Source organism: Haliotis cracherodii, unplaced genomic scaffold (genome assembly GCF_022045235.1).
Source record: "Haliotis cracherodii isolate W230 unplaced genomic scaffold, xgHalCrac1.p SCAF_17, whole genome shotgun sequence".
NCBI lineage: Eukaryota > Metazoa > Mollusca > Gastropoda > Lepetellida > Haliotidae > Haliotis > Haliotis cracherodii.
The window spans coordinates 23,333,335-23,350,702 of record NW_027266272.1 but is presented as its reverse complement, the minus strand read 5'-3'; the positions used below and the strand labels follow the sequence as shown (position 1 = coordinate 23,350,702).

At 42.9% G+C, this 17,368-nt stretch overlaps 4 protein-coding genes across 6 annotated transcripts in view; all 4 read right to left on the bottom strand.

The window, feature by feature from the left end:
* The window catches only part of LOC139464971 (plexin domain-containing protein 2-like), a 137,865-nt gene extending 130,582 nt beyond the window's left edge, over positions 1–7,283 (bottom strand). For all 3 annotated transcript variants that reach the window (XM_071246611.1, XM_071246610.1, XM_071246612.1), the window contains exon 1: positions 7,172–7,283. In XM_071246611.1, the coding sequence (XP_071102712.1) occupies positions 7,172–7,262 (91 nt within the window). In that variant the 5' untranslated portion in view covers positions 7,263–7,283. The remainder of the gene's footprint in view (positions 1–7,171) is intronic.
* A 3,827-nt stretch (positions 7,284–11,110) lies between these two features.
* LOC139464708 (uncharacterized) lies at positions 11,111–11,827 on the bottom strand. The gene is made up of 2 exons (XM_071246224.1): positions 11,768–11,827; positions 11,111–11,386 (listed from the first exon to the last, which is right to left on the bottom strand). The coding sequence occupies exons 1-2, from the start codon at positions 11,825–11,827 to the stop codon at positions 11,111–11,113; spliced, it is 336 nt and encodes a 111-aa protein (XP_071102325.1).
* Positions 11,828–11,865: 38 nt separating this feature from the next.
* LOC139464707 (octapeptide-repeat protein T2-like) lies at positions 11,866–12,252 on the bottom strand. The gene has a single exon (XM_071246223.1). It carries the CDS (start codon positions 12,250–12,252, stop codon positions 11,866–11,868), a length of 387 nt encoding a protein of 128 aa, XP_071102324.1.
* A 669-nt stretch (positions 12,253–12,921) lies between these two features.
* On the bottom strand, positions 12,922–13,590 carry LOC139464706 (octapeptide-repeat protein T2-like). Its single transcript, XM_071246222.1, has one exon. The coding sequence runs from the start codon at positions 13,588–13,590 to the stop codon at positions 12,922–12,924; it is 669 nt and encodes a 222-aa protein (XP_071102323.1).
* Between the last annotated feature and the right edge of the window lie 3,778 nt (positions 13,591–17,368).

Below are 17,368 nucleotides of genomic sequence, written 5' to 3'. Positions count from 1 at the left end.
ATTTTGATTTGTTCTTTAAAACTGTGACAATGCAGCTGGTTCTTTTAAACAATGACTACATAAAAAAGACGACACATTTATTCTCTCTGTTCTGCATATTATTTTAACTTGCATTTTAATGGCAAAGTCGTTTCTTTACTGCGTTGCAAGATTCTAGAAAATGATTTGTTCTTCTTTTATTTCTTTATCACATTAGCATTGATTAGGTATTTGGGTCAAAATATAGGTTTTCAAAATGATTTTTATATTCATTTGTTTTCCATTTTCTCAGTATTTTGGATCGGTGGATCAGTATACCAACTTGTAAAAAAAGAAAAGCCAAACTAGCCTTAGAGCCATCGTGCTAAGTTTGAAGTGAATAGGTTATATATCTTCACAAACATTGACACATACATTTTCTGTACTTTTTTTTTTTAGCCAACATATTCTGGGTGAATTAACTAATTCAAACAAAAAACAATATTTTACTGTTTCATTTACAATGGCAACCTATTCAATGTATTGCAGTACAAATATAAAACATATTGATGACAGGTGTTGACCGATTGGCATCTGATCAAAGTGGAAAAAATGTATCATTAGTATTTTGTCTTTTGATCTGTAACCATGGCAACAATTATAAAAAGTAATAAACAATACGGCTATGATCACGATGACGTACATTTTCTTAACGATTCATTTTACCTGCTACAGTGGTTGATTTCTAGACCAATACCATAGGCAGGCATTCATAACATGTCTTACCTACCCACAGAGTAAACACACACCCTCATTTCTCAGAAGACAAGAATTCTCTTCACAGAGTTAGTGAAAAACTCAGCAATGTTGATATTCATAGTTTACTCGTTTGAAGTTTGCACTCATCCGAGATCATAACAAGAAAACAGACAGTCTGACACCAACATGCACAAAACACTTCAAACCTATTTGGGATTTTTAGTGAAACCCAGACTGAAGGTGTAGCAAGCTAACCTTCCCCACTGGCCCCTCAATCATCATCATAGTATTGAAGTCAATGTATGAAACGTGTACAGTGTAGATAACATAGAATGGAAGAGTAATTTACAGAGGACTTGCAGCAACTTGAAACATGCACCAGTATTCTACCAGTGTGCCATATGTTCAAGACATTGTGGCGGCTGGTGGAACCTTCTTCTGTTATCACTATGCAGGCTGGTAGACAGCCATGGCAGGTTCATCTCAATAAAGGACTACCAAGGGGTATAACATGTATAAGGCAGCACACACTGACACAGGGTTTTTTTTAGGAAACCAAACAACACATTTTCTATTCATCATGTAAACCTTGTACAATAACCAGCCACCTTTCCCTGTTGGGAGTACATCAAGTCTTTACATAATGCACATAATTGTCCTTCCTGATCTCTAGGGATTGGCTTTGGCTGCTATTCCGCGACATTCTCGAATAGTTTTCATAGATGTCGCATCAACATTCATTTAACGCGGTTGAATATCACATACATATAACTGTTCTTAATAGTTTCAACTGCATAAGCACTCTAATTTTTCTCCTACAAAAATCGAAAATCTCTTCCTGCTTGAATAAAATTATCTATCATACCTAAAAATGTCAATAAAATTTACCAGGATAATCCCTGGATTTCTATTCAGTTTTATTGCATTTTCAGGGAGATATCAGCTATATTCCATAGAATTGGGGAGGACATGTCGTGAGTTGTCAGTTCATGTGACTAAGGGGGCAGCGGGGTAGCCCAGTGGTTAAAGTGTTTGCTTGTCACGCCGAAGACCTGGGTTCAATTCCCCACAGGGTATAATGCGTGAAACCCATGGCTGGTATCCCCATGTCATGATATTGCTGGAATATTGCTAACCATGCTAACAGTGGCATAAAACCAAACTCACTCATCTTTTTTCTTATGTGAATATCAACATGTGACTGAAGCATTGAATTTTGAGTTGAAGAATTTCATATAATAACAGATGAAAATGGAAGCATCAGAATTTTGAGAAAATGCAATACACATTATCAAGCATAACTGCAGCGGGGTTGTTAAAACTTAAAACCAGCCCGCGAGCCCCGGGTTAGTACAAATTCCTGCGGGCTGTATAAGTTTCCCAATTTCCCCATTGTTTTAACATTACAAGGGCATTGTATCTTTACCTTGGACAGCACAGCTTTTGAGTAAGCTCTAACCCTGTGTTTAGCACATACCAACACAAAACAAACGAATAAAAAAAATATTTAAAAAAATAACCAAGAATGTCTACTCCCTGAAGAAGAATAAGGTGACACTATACATATGGTCATAGTGTTATTTTCAACAAGTGCTTTTGAAAATATTGCAACAATAATACATTCTAAAACACATTTGCCCCGGGGTACTTAAAACATAAGCACTTTGAAACAAGATTTGTAATAAATAATGACTTTCTAAAAGTAAAATAAAAAAACACTAAGTGTATGACACAAAACATCAACCTGTAACGCATCATGCTAAATATAATATTCCCTCAGTGGCAAGCACAACATTTACTGGATATAATCTTGATCTCTTTTACACATCAATCTGTTCCTTTTCATCTATTTGTATTCCAGAAATAAATCTGTCTATTTCTCATACCACTGAACACAAAATGTAAATTTCTAAAACTGCCCCCTTTAGCTCAAACACAAACAGACACAGATGTCAGCTGAGGTACGTAAGCACTATATTTAGTCTGTGATTAGTCCTGAGTATAGTAGTATGTACCTCACCAGGCTTAACAGTGTTTGTCAAGAAGCTAACCATGCTAACATGACCAGTGGAACTGTAAACTCATTAGTCAAACAGATATATTCCTAAAAACTTGTTCACATATTTATTTTGCAATAACACGATTTCATTTGTTTACAGTTTAGTTTTGTCAAGTTCAACAAGATAAAGATATTGATATTTCATGACTCCAGCTAGAAAGACTGACCATATAGATTTTAAAATTACAGGTCCTGATTAATGCACATCAATGATTCAATTTGACCTGTCAATGTAAACAATATGAAAATATGAATGATTTTGAAAAACGCAATCTACTGGTATTTTCCAAAGATGTTGTGATACATATTCACTAGTATTTCAAATTGTGGCTTACCGGTAAAACCACACTCCTCTAATACTATCAATTATGCTGAATGTTGTGACTTCAATCAGTCAAAGGAGTTATGATTATTCTTATAGGTATAACCAGCATTTAGTCAACGGTAATTGAATTTGTTTGTTTCTACCGAACCTTCCTAAATTGCAATCAGTAGATGGCCACTGACAGGTGAGACTAGCAGTAACCTAACTTCAAAGCAATAGCGTTACTAAAAGCGAGAATGCACTGATAGGAGACTCCTTAAAATGACTCAATTGATTCAGGATTAATTTTCTATGTCTGACAATTAATTTACTGCAGTCTTCTCACAGTTCCATGTATCCGTGTTGAGACGTCTTAGAAGTGTTTCTTGAACTTATCCTAGAGCTATGATCTGATAATTAGTTAACACCAACACCCTCAGCAGAATCAGAGAGGCAGTGCTTGAGACCGATATTAGCAAACTTAACAGTGATCGCTTCCCCATCATAGGGTTGTCTAGTAGATGGTTCAACAGGCTTAGAGAGACAATTAATTAAACAGAATCACAATCAATACTTTTGTCTACAATCCGTCACCGTCACAACAGCTTTAGTCCTTCGGCACATGACCGAACATATCCGACCCATTTTAACAGTCATAACGACCGATTACTTCACAAAATACAAATATTCCCACAAATCTGTGCGTGTGTATCTCTGTCATTGCTGCTGCTGAATCTGATATCCTCACATTAGCCACATCCTGAAATCTCTGAGGTGTTTGAGGCATGTCTATGAATTGAAACAGCAACTAGAATATCTCTGATTAAATGTAAAAAAACACCCATAAAAACAGTCAATTTTATACATAATACACTCTAACATAATTACGAACAGAAACAAACACCACCTCAACTGAAAAGATTAGAATACTTTCATATCTTTTACTTAATACCCAGATCACCGCCACTATATCGTTAGTTAAGAATTGTTTTCGATATATTTTGCATTTATGGCGGTACACATGTAAAACCCGGTGAGCACACGTGTAAATATGTAGGTGTGGAAAAACAATACTTATAAATTATAAGTCAACAATAATAACCCCAAAGACTGATTACCTAATCATAATGATCACAAAACTAAAGACCATGATCACAAACCACCCACTCTATTATCTGCCAATAAGGAAACAGAAGTTGTCTTGTGGGCGTGACCTTTTTGTTTTCAGGTTTATGGAAACTTCTGCACACAAATAATTGGTTGGTTTTCCAATTAAATGTCATGGAATCAATCAAAATTTGTTTATTATTCTATAATCAGCATTAGAAATTGACACTAGTCCCATAGTCCTTGCCAAACTTCCCAATAGCTAAGGTATCATTAGGACTAGTAGAATTTTGCCAATTTAAAGGGTTTTGCTATATGTTATCATTATAAGGACAAATGAGCTGAAAATATCAGTTTCTAATACTGACAAAAAGTCTGTGACTTAAGCCACTGGTCCGAAGCCCTAGTCTAGTAAAAGGCTGTTTGACCTCTGTATGCCCAGATAATGAAAGTCCACATAATAAAAAGTATGCTAAGAACTAGTGGTGGGATGATACACCGATGCATCACAATATTCCTGATGCGAGTATCGATCACAGTAGGTAACCATGGAGTTTTTCTCATTAAACAATATATCACATGACTAACCACGGGTCTGGGTAGTCCTGTGAGTACCTGGGTCCTACTCAGTACCAACTCAACCCAAATACACGAATTACCCCTCCAAGCCCTAGTAGGAACAGGGCAATTATCCTGGCGATGATTTTTAGGTTATTGGTCCGTTTCATATGCATTCTACAAAGGATTCAAATCAGGCTTCAGTATGCACTCATACAGCACAGAACTGGACCACTCATAAATGATGCTACGAAACACTCTTGATTCTGTTTTTAGCACTTCAGGGTAGTAACTGTATACAATAAAAACATGCATTAATCAAATATATTTCATCTGGGGTTTGGGATCTGTTTGAAGTAGAATGATATGGTTGTAAATGCTCCTTACATAGGAGGACTGTGGCTCAAGCTATACATGTAATCTGGTGCTTCTTTGAAGACGACAATGTCTTGTCAAGGGGATGTCTTTGTGCAGAAGAGTGTGAGAGTATATAGCTCCTTTGGGATCTCATTACCATTCGACAAGGTCAGAACCACACACTTCAAGAGTAGAGTAAACTAACATTCTGTACTGATTGCCAGTGTCAACATTGCTGCAAGAAACATTAAGATAGTTGTCACTCTCCAGCGACATGATTTTCAAAATTAAGGAATCGTGGCGTCCTTGTTGTTTTTCTATCATACACCCTTAACCCAGGAATTACCTAAATCCTTCAGACTTGTGACAAGGAACACTGCACTTTCAGGTGGAGGGCAGGAGGGCGTTCCAGATGTAAAACTATTTCTGTGTAACTTTAGGTTCATCCTCAGTTCTATTTAATATTTTTGACACGTTGTTATAAAAACTAGATTCTGAACTTGATTTTGATTGAGCTCATGATTTTGGCAACACTGTTCAAATGTTTCCGATATGTAGTCACATAATGTAGGATGAATAATGATAACTATTTTGATACACTACAATGAATAGCGTATTCGACATAATTAGCGCCCCGCTCTGATAAGCACCCACGGCGATATTTGCTAATATATTGGCAAGTGAACAACCCCAATTAGCAACCCTTCCGATTGATCAATGTACACAAGACTTATTTATTCATGTATAATACGCACTCAAGTGTTATATGCACCCTTAATTATGGGCAATTAAGTTCTGGAAAAATATATCTGTCGTGTAATACGGTATATAAACATTTCAGGCTGTCAGCATAAACCACGAAATTTATCTTTCAAATCTGTTTTTTTTTCATAAAAATAATATTCTAATACATGTAACAAGACCCCCCTATTTCTAATTTTGAAAGCGCCCTCAGTGCTTATTACATCGATTACAGTATATAGATTACAGGAACTGGTTATTGTACATGTTGTACAGAATATATAGTTGATTATGATTGTAAAGTAGTGTCCTCAGCTGAGCATATTAGGTAAAATCAAATAACACACCACTACAGATTTCAAAATCAATAGTACAAGAAAACGTCTGGGTTATTTTTAAAAGAAAGCATGTGATATATGTTTTAGCGGTTTAATAACTTTAACTTTCATCCAAAAATTCCTCCTTATCAATTTCCATTTTGTGGACCCAAATGCTACCAAGAACAGTATACCAAAACTTCCTGCTTTTGTATCTGTGTATTGGAGTATAGCTTCAGAATCAGACAAGTTTTAATTATATCAGGTGAGAAAACAGGTGACAATCCTTTCCCCTGATGCGAACAATCTAGTCATGAATAATATGTCCTACTGGCACTCAGGGTGTCTACATTTAAACCAACCATGCTATAATTTGAACCCAGATCATCCAATAGGCCCAGACTATTTGGAGTCTCGATGAAATATTTACCTAACATAGTAATAACTTCAGCCCTCAGAAGACATGGCAGACGCAAATTTCTTTCTTGCATAAGCCATGCAGGTAGGGCTAGGAATTTAATCAAAACGATATGGTCGCGTTCTATTATTAATTACGTTAAGTCATAAAACGATAGTCTTCCTTATATAGTATACAACCAAACTACCTTAACCTATGAACGCTATTGGAAAAAATATTGATTACGAAATGCCAGTGACAATGCTTATTTCTCCGGCCGTTCACCTGAGGCCTCGTAGCCAGTATATTGCTAGGTATTTTGACAGCTGAAAAGAGATCGACCGGTAGTGCGGGTTCTTTGGAGACAGTTATGTATGGGACACTTTCATAACACCATCTTGAATGAGTGAGTCAGCAATACATTTCAAAAACAGTCACGCCATGTTAACTTGTGCTTTGAAGCAGGGACCAGCCCGAGATGGCAGTGTTTATATTGTGAGGCATTTCGGTATCACTTCCTTACTCCGTACACAGGTGAAAATCTTGTTTCCTTGACACACGTAACAAAATACGTACAAAATCAATAGAATTTGATACAATGACAATGTACATACCTTCTGTGGCATCTGTGGTAACTATAACCGCGAGTAAAGTCGCTAGTAAAATCGCAGCTAGTAACTCCGTCCTATCACTCTGGCCCGCCATGTTGTGTTGTCGCTTGCCTAAGCCTCGCGCTCGCTAAGTTCACGCGAGAGTAGACCGTACCTCTCTCTCCACGCTCTGCGTGCTAACAAGTGAGATGCGCTGAGTTCCTCCCCATTATCTAAAATATGTAAGAAATTCCTCTTTCTATGAATAAACTTCATTTTAATGATTGAAATTTATCTTTGTGACAATTATAGGAATATTAATGCCCCAAAGACATCGGTGTTTCTAATTAATACATAAATATAGCGTTGAGTATTCAACAATGTTTTATACCTTAATTGTAGGTTACGTTTGTAAAAGATTTAATATTCCGACGTCAATGCATACATGAAATATTTTCCATATTCTTTTAGCAAATTATTATTGCATACTCCTAAGAACTATATATATGATTATTCCAGGCGACTAACGGGATCGGGCGGTCAGGCTCGCTGACTTGGTTGATGCATGTCATCGTATCCCAATTGCGAAGATCGATGCTCATAATGTCAATCACTGGATTGTTTGGCCTATTCTCGATTACTTATCGACCGCCTTCATATAGCTGGAATATTGCTGAGTGTGACGTTATACAACAGACATCGTATGGACATCGGGGCCATGTTACTCTTATTAGGTAATAGTAAAAGTATAACGAGAGGAAAAGTGAGTGAGTGAGTGAGTTGGGTTAACGCCGCTTTTAACAGTATTCCAGTTATATCACGGCGTGTCAGCTTAATGTGGGAGGAAAGCCCGAAGTGATGCAAGTCTCTGACGTTTACCACTTCGGTGAAACCCACGAGCACGGGTATGGTGCTGACAAACCTAGAAACATAATCGGGGCGATCCGGGATTCGAACCCACAATCATAGGTTTCTGGCGTGTCCAAGGAACGCAACTCTGCACAGCGAATCGCGGCACCTTAGACGACTGGGCCACCCGTGCCCCCCGAGAGGAAAAGGATAACTGGTCGTCGGAACGTCTAACGAAAGAACGTACCGTGCTGTGCAAAGAAAACTATTCTTGATATAATAATAACCCCAGAATGTGTCCGATCCTCAAAACTTCTATGTAAATAATCAATGCATATGGTGTCAATGTCACTGAACACGATGGAGGAACATGTTTAAAATTCGCATTATGTTTTCTGTTAATCTAAATGTAGTCACACGTTGCCATGACTACGATACATTAAGTATGTATCTGTGCTCTCAGTTCCACACTATCACTTTCAAGAAAGACATATCCTTGTGATAATTACAAATCTTTAAATTATCTTCAAAGCAAAAAGTAAAAAAAAAAAGTAAACAATTTCTCCGGATTTTACGAGCGGTCCTTTACCCTTAACTTCTGTTTAAATCCCTTTCTTTGCCATTAAACGGGACGCCATTATATATTGAACTTTTCATGACAGCGGCGTTAACAACATAAACTCCGTCCTTGAGACCACTTTCATTCCCGACGGCGTGATCCCGATATCAATCACTGGTTTGTCTGGACATGACTCGATTACTTACCTGTAGACCGCCGCCATGGTGTTGAATATTGCCGAATGCCGCATTTTGTAAACAATTAACAAAACAAACAAGCAAACTATTTGGTTATGGTTACAAATAACACACCCTTGTATTTTTGTATATCAAATATATCAACACGAGTCAATTAAAGTTTAAAACTCCGTGTGTTGATATATTTGATATCAAAAGACACGAGGTTAAGATTCTATTTATCATCCAAAATAATTCTGTCAACTTTTTCAGTTTGTAACCTCCCGTGACAGCCAATATTTGGGATGATTGAGAAGAAAGATTCTCATAGACGACCTATTTTGTGACGTAATACATTTTTGACGTCAGATTCAGTGACGTCAAAGTAGATAATGACGTCACCACCCATGTTGACGTCATGTGCCTGTAACCTTCTCGCCACATGCTGTTCAGGGGCGCGTTGCAAGCCACGAACCGCTAAGAGAAAGCAAATTAATCGCTCATACCGGTGTCTGCAACAGTTCGAAGCGCTTGCGCACTCTTCCAAAATGGCGGCGCAACTAGCGCTTGGTTGCCTTGACGTAATGAAGAACGTAATAGAAGAGCCTCGATGACGAGCTGATGGAATTTATAATTACTTTGAAGATGTAGAGCAGGCTGAGGATGATGGGGTGTTGGCTACCTTTGCTCATTTCCTCGTTGATCCAGTCAAGAATTTCTTGTTCCGCTGTCAAAGTAAACCGCCGTTTTGGTTTGAGAACAAAGCGACCTCAGCCAGCGATTGTTTCGCTTGCAAGCGGCTGAAAGTTAGCGCACTGTTGTAAGGCGGATCGCTGTACATCGCTCACAAGCGATTGGCGCTTTGCAACGCACCCCAGGGTTCCTACACGATACATTTTTGACGTCAGATTCAGTGACGTCAAAGTAGATAATGACGTCACCACCCATGTTGACGTCATGTGCCTGTGAGCTTCTCGCCACATGCTGTTCAGGGTTCCTACACGTTACTCCTTATATACACGTTCATAACACTGGCAAACACACATTCAAGCATTTATCTTTCTTTACATTCAACATGTTCAAAACTCATTCAACATTAATTCACCAGCACTGTGACTTGAATGAAACTGCCGAATCAATGTATATATCGCCGGGTCATAGGTTTTCGGACGTCATACGTTTTCGGACGGCCATGTTTCTCGCGATTACTCGCGCTATAACGGGAGATCTAGCACCACACTGACATTGCAAATATTCGGATGAAGGCTCAATTTTAGAGAAAGTTGTCAATTATAAGTGATTGAGATGTTTTACAGTTGTTCATGTGATTAGAGGGAAAACTACGAATGTTTCTTAAGCTTCCGAAAGCCCATAACACGGGGATACTTGAAAAAAAAATTTTAACAAAAAAAATGCAAACGTTATCAAAACGTTACTGGAATGAAAACAATCGCCGAAACACTGCTAACGTGAGGTCCAAAACACAACCTTGATAACCGTATCAAATGTTTACATCATCGAATAACCATTTCTTGTTTGTTTCGTTATTAGGCACCATCAAACATGGATGGATACTTTCTTTTGCCCGGCAATTTACCTAAAAGTTGCGTAAAACCTTCTTCAGACTCACACAGTTACCCTAAGTCTAAGCGCTGATTTGCGGTTGACTGAACGTGATCCTGTGTCTAAAGGGTGGTGTATAACGGTCGTTTAAATAAACTTACTGTGGTAATCTGTCGTTGTCTGTCGGCGGTGTAATGTTTACACAAATGACGATGGGAGTAGTCGTTAAGCGATATACACCAGGCTCACGCAAAAACGCCATTATTCGCGATGCAGTGAGGTACCGACCATATGATATTGTTTGGGGCAGAGATTGTTTTGAATTTTTTTAAATATGATTTGTTCTAGAAGTAGATGGAAAAAAGCAACATGACCTCACCCCTCACCCAAAATAAATAAAATGAAATAAAAAAAATAAAAAATGTACGCTTTCCTGAAAAAAAGATTGTTGTGAAAATAGTGCAACTTTTAGCAACAAATTACCTGTTCTAAAGCGGTGACCAAAAATATGCTGTCCTTCCCCCCACCCCCCTTTCCCCTCCTTTCTCTTCATCCTCCTTCTCCTCCTCTCCTCCTTATTCCCCTTCTCCACCTCCTCCTCCTTTTAGTCAATTTCTGTCCCATGCATCTGCTGTTGGCGAACTATTCTCCTACTTCTCCTTCTCTCGCCCCCCCCCCCCCCCCCCCCCACCACCCAAGTAGTCAGTTCCTGTGTCATTGGCGAACTATTCTTCTCCCCCTCCTCCTCCACCACATCCCCACTCCTCCTCAGCCTCCTTCTTGTCATTCTCCTCCCCTTTCTCCCCCTTCTTGTCCTTATCTCCTTCTCCCCCTTCTTGTCCTTATCTCCTCCTCCCCCTTCTTGCCCCCTCTTCCCCTCCTTCTTTTCATGCTCCTCCTACTCCTGCTTGTTGTTCTCCCCCCTCCTTCTCCTACACCATCTCCCCCTCCTACTCCACGAGAACCACCTTCTCTTCCTCCTCCTTCTCTGCTCCTCCCCACCTTCTCCTCCACATCTCCTTCGTCTCCCCCCACCTCCTCCTTCTTTTCATGCTCCTCCTCCTCCTGCCTCTTGTTCTTCTCCTCCTTCTCCTACACATCTCCTTCTACTCCACGATAACCACATCCTCTTCCTCCACCTTCTCCTCCCCACCTCCTCCTTCTCCTTCACACCTCTTCCCTCCTTTTCACCTCCTTTCTTACACCATCTCCTTCTACTCCACTAGCTCCTCCTTGTCCTTCTCATTTACCACCTCCTCCCATTCTTCACCCCCCCCCCCCCCATTTTCGTCCTCCTTCTTCCCCTTCCTTCTTTTCCTTCTCCTCCACCTTCCTCTCCTCCTTGTCCTACTCCTCCTTCTCCCCTCCTCACCCCTTACTCCTTTTTCTTCCCCACCTTCTGCCACCCCTTGTCCTTCTCCTCCTCCCATCCTCCCCCTTCTTGTCCTACTCCTTCTCCTGCCCTTGCTTCACCTGCTCCTTGTCCCCCCATTTCCTCTCCTCCTCCTTGTCCTCCTCCTTTCCTGGCCTCATTGTCCCCCCCCCCCCCTTCCCTCTCCTCCTCCTTGTCCTCATCCTTTCCTCTCCACCTCACCTTCTTGTCCTTCTCCTTTCCTCTCCTCCTCCTTGTCCTCATCCTTTCCTCTCCACCTCACCTTCTTGTCCTTCTCCTTTCCTGTCCTCCTCCTTGTCCTCATCCTTTCCTCGCCTCCTTGTCCCCCCCCTTTCCTCTCCTCCTCTTTGTCCTCATCCTTTCCTCTCCACCTCACCTTCTTGTCCTCATCCTTTCCTCTCCACCTCACCTTCTTGTCCTTCTCCTTTCCTGTCCTCCTCCTTGTCCTCATCCTTTCCTCGCCTCCTTGTCCCCCCCCTTTCCTCTCCTCCTCCTTGTCCTCATCCTTTCCTCTCCACCTCACCTTCTTGTCCTTCTCCTTTCCTCTCCTCCTCCTTGTCCTCATCCTTTCCTCTCCACCTCACCTTCTTGGCCTCATCCTTTCCTCGCCTCCTTGTCCTCATCCTTTCCTCTCCACCTCACCTTCTTGTCCTTCTCCTTTCCTCTCCTCCTCCTTGTCCTCATCCTTTCCTCTCCACCTCACCTCCTTGGCCTCATCCTTTCCTCTCCACCTCACCTTCTTGTCCTTCTCCTTTCCTCTCCTCCTCCTTGTCCTCATCCTTTCCTCTCCACCTCACCTTCTTGGCCTCATCCTTTCCTCGCCTCCTTGTCCTCACCTTTCCTCTCCACCTCACCTTCTTGTCCTTCTCCTTTCCTCTCCTCCTCCTTGTCCTCATCTTTTCTTCTCCCCTCACCTTCTTGTCCTTCTCCTTTCCTCTCCACCTCACCTTCTTGTCCTTCTCCTTTCCTGTCCTCCTCCTTGTCCTCATCCTTTCCTCTCCCCCTTGTCCTCCCCTTTCCTCTCCACCTCCTTGTCCTCATCCTTTCCTCGCCTCCTTGTCCTCCCCTTTCCTCTCCTCCCCCTTCCTCTCCTCCTCCTTGTCCTCATCCTTTCCTCTCCCCCTTGTCCCCATTTTCCTCTCCTCCCCCTTGTCCTCCCATTTCCTCTCCTCCTCCTTGTCCTCATCCTTTCCTCTCCCCCTTGTCCTCCCCTTTCCTCTCCTCTCCCTTGTCCTTATCCTTTCCTCTCCTCCTCCTCCTTGTCCTCATCCTTTCCTCTCCCCTTGTCCCCATTTTCCTCTCCTCCCCCTTGTCCTCCCATTTCCTCTCCTCCTCCTTGTCCTCTTCCTTTCCTCTCCCCCTTGTCCTCCCCTTTCCTCTCCTCTCCCTTGTCCTTATCCTTTCCTCTCCTCCTCCTCCTTGTCCTCATCCTTTCCTCGCCTCCTTGTCCCCCCTTTCCTCTCCTCCCCCTTGTCCTCCCATTTCCTCTCCTCCTCCTTGTCCTCACCCTTTCCTCGCCTCCTTGTCCTCCCCTTTCCTCTCCTCCTCCTTGTCCTTCTCCTTTCCTCATCCCCTTGTCCTTCTCCTTTCCTCGCCTCCTTCTCCTCCCCTTACCTCGCCTCTTCCTTGCCCCCCCCCCTTTCCTGCCCCCCTTGCCCCCCCCCCCCCTGTCCTGCCCCCCTTGTCCTCCTCCTTTCCTCGCCTCCTTGTCCACCCACTTTCCTCGCCTCTTCCTTGTCCTTCTCCTTTCCTCGCCTCCTTGTCCACCCACTTTCCTCGCCTCTTCCTTGTCCTTCTCCTTTCCTCGCCTCTTCCTTGTCCTCGTCCTTTCCTCTCCTTCTTGTCCTCCCAATTTCCTGTCCCCCCCTTGTCCACCCACTTTCCTCGCACCTTCCTTGTCCATCTCCTTTCCTCTCCTCCTTGTCCACCCACTTTCCTCGCCTCCTCCTTGTCCTTATCCTTTCCTATCCTCCCCTTTCCTCTCCTCCTTCCTGTCATAATATCTCCTCCTTCTTGTCCTTCTCCCCCTTTAATTTCCTCGTCATCCTCCGCCTCCTCATCCTTGTAGTCAGTTCCTGTGACATGCTGGGATGAACTGACGAAGCAGACATCAGAAGCATTTGGCTTGCCTCATAATTTATTCCGTGGCCTTGTGGATAAAGCGTCTGGTTTGTGCAAGGTTTGTGGTTCGAACCCTGGTGGCGTTATACCAACATAAGTTAGCAGATGGAACTTGTTCTCACTCAGCCTGGCGCTCGGCATTGGGGGAGTGTCAAACAAGGACTATTCGGCTCTCTATACTAAACTAAAGTGCGTGTGGTATCTATGTTAAATTGTAACACACATATGCACACGCATGCACGCATGCACGCATGCACGCACGCACGCGCGCGTTCACCCCATTTCACCACCACTTTATAAACTATTGCCGAACTGTGAGGCCCTCGATAAGACTTCACCTTTCAGTGCAAGTCTTTCTGTTGATGAAGGGATCTTCACGAAATGCGTGTCCATTTCCATTGGAGCTTTGTGAATCATGAACACAATATGGACATAGTGTTCATGAAGATTAGCTATCCATTGAGTTTATGACTTGTCTAAAGTTTATATTGTATTTAGTCTTCACGAGATTCATCATGAGATAGTTGTTTCAGATAAAGTTACTCTGATTTTCCCCCTTATTTAGAATTCGATGTTAAGGTATATCCGGATATTTCGAACATGCATGTGGATCGCCATTACAATGTACTTTGTCTTTATGTCTAAGTGATTTAGTGTCTTCCAGGCAATAAACATAACCTGGGTCTCAAAGAACGGCCACTGTTTTCATTTAAATTATTGTGCAATTGCGATTTTATATTGCGTACCAATAGCATCATGTCAAGGTCAACTAATCGTCAACCTGGGCCTCATAGAACGGCCAGTTTTCATTGAAATTATTGTGCAATTGAGATTTTATATTGCGTACCAATACCATCAAGTCAAGGTCAACTGATCGTCAACCTGGGCCTCAAAGAACGGCCACTGTTCTGATTTAAAATTATTGTACAATTGCGATTTTATATCGCGTACCAATACTATCACGTCAAGGTCAACTAATCGTCAACGTTGACCAAACAGTATCATGTCAAGGGGAACCAGTGGTCAACGTGTCCTCAACAATATCAGGTGAAGGTCAACTAATCACCACCTTTGGTGCATTTTAAACAGGCCAAGGGTCAACCAATCACCACCTTTGGTGCATTTAAATCAGACCAAGGGTCAAGCAATCACCACCTTTGGTCTATTGATGTCAGGCAAGGCCTTAACATGACATCCGCAACTTCGTCCCAGCTATGTCAAGCGAACGTCCACCTGTCACTTACGTTGACCCAATACACATTGCTGCCCTACATTCTGTAAGAAGGAGACTTGGTCAAATGTAGTATGTACCTACGTACGTTAATGGATGACATTCCACTTTTTGATCTTTGGTGAAGCACAGAGCTGAAAACACACACACAGTTTTGAAAAATCTCAAAACAATGACACATTTTTTTAGTTCAACGAAATATAATAACTACGGTAAGCCGTACGTACACTCTTTAAGTGCTATCATCAGCGACACAGCACTTGAATACAACGCTCACTGTGACACGTGAGTGCTTCTTTCTCCCCAAGGAAGCTGTTGTTTGCACGTTAAGGTGTTTATTACCTACTAAATAACACTTTCACTAACATTAACTATGCAAATATCCCGGTGCATTCAACCTTACATCTGCTCACGTAATACATCGTGGACATATTTGTTTGAGGGTTTCATATTAGCCTGGCAAAAGGGCCTAGAGGAACTATATTGATCTGGGGCAGGCTGTATTGGCCCGGAGCATGCTATATTGGCCCGTTGGGCTGTATTGGCCCATGGGGCTGTATTGGTCTGAGGCAGGCTGTATTAATCCGAGACAGGCTGTATTGGCCCGGTGCAGGTTGTATTGGCCCGTGGGGCTGTATTGGTCCGAGGCAGGCTGTATTGACCCGGAGCATGCTGTATTGGCCCGGGGCATGCTGTATTGGCCCGAGGCAGGCTGTATTGGCCCGGAGCATGCTGTATTGGTCCGAGGCATGCTGTATTGGCCCGAGGCAGGCTGTATTGGCCCGGAGCATGCTGTATTGCTCCGAGGCATGCTGTATTGGCCCGAGGCAGGCTCTATTGGCCCGGAGCATGCTGAATTGGTCCGAGGCATGCTGTATTGGCCCGAGGCAGGCTGTATTGGCCCGGAGCATGCTGTATTGGTCCGAGGCATGCTGTATTGGCCCGAGGCAGGCTGTATTGGTCCGAGGCAAACATCCAAACATGCACATAAAATAATATTCCAGCTGAGTTATTTGTGGAGACTTGTAATTTAGAAAACTGTGTCTAATTTTGATCTTGGTATTTATTCTGAGTTTATGGTCTACGCAGCTAGATTTGAAAATAAACCTGAACTTCATATTCTGCTTCAAGCGGCATGAGCTGTGGCTTTGTGTTGCGTTGCGTTGCGTGGCGTGGCGTGCCGTGCCGTGGTTGATTACCGTCAACGTTGCGTGGCGTGACGTGGTGTGGCAGTGACGTGGCATTCTGGTTGCAGTGACGTGGCGTGGCGTGGCGTGGCGTGGCGTGGCAGTGACGTGACTGATTAACGTCAGCGTTGCGTATCGTGGTGTGGTGTGGTGTGGTGTGGTGTGGTGTGGAAGTGACGTGGCATGGTGGTGGCAGTGGCGTGGCGTGGTGTGGCAGAGGCGTGGCGTGGCGTGGCGTGGCGTGGCGTGGCGTGGGGTGGCTTGTCGTGTTTGATTAACGTCAGCGTTGCCTGGCGTGGCGTGGCAGTGACGTTATGTGGTGTTGGCGTGGTGGCGGCATGGTGTGGCAGTGACGTAATGTGGCGTGTCGTGGCGTGGCGTGTCGTGGCGTGGCGTGGCGTGGCGTATGCGTGGTGGTGGTGTGGCGTGGCATAGCCAAGTTACTGCTGAAAGTTGGTCTTATAGGAGTAGCAACAACCAAGCACATATAATGTATTCTTCACACCCACCAGTCGTTGATACACCACGACTCAGGGATTGATCTGTAGACACGACACTAGCGCCCAATGTGCTCGCTATTCCCAGAGACGATACAGTTGAGGTGGTAACGCCCACAAACTGTACAGGTATACACATGGGGTGACGGCATCAGTATCGATCGGACCCGAGACGTCGGAGTACGACGGGACTAGCCGAATGACGTTCTTGCATGTTGCGGAAAGTGGCGAGTGGTCCCGAAATGACGTTAACAAGCTCGAGGTAAATTGGTGCTTATTCTGCACCAATGTTCCTTCAGCACAGGAACATAGCGGTTTTATAACAGGGTTTTGAGGTTTTAAAAAAAAAACGAAATACAAAAACGTCTAGAAACGTACACAAAAGCAAGTCTAGCTACCTCTATTCCTATCGAGCGATGCCAAATCTGCCTTTGTCGGGGGTAGAATGTTTCTTGTTGAACGCTTCATTCAGCAATATTACAGCTACATGACGGCGGTCTGTAAATAATCGAGTCAGGAGCAGACGAACCAGTGATTGACAGCATGAGCATCAATCGACGTAATTGGGATACGATTACACGCATCATCCAAATCAGCGAGCCTGTTTGAGCCGTTTAGTCACATCTCACGATAAGCATGGGTTGC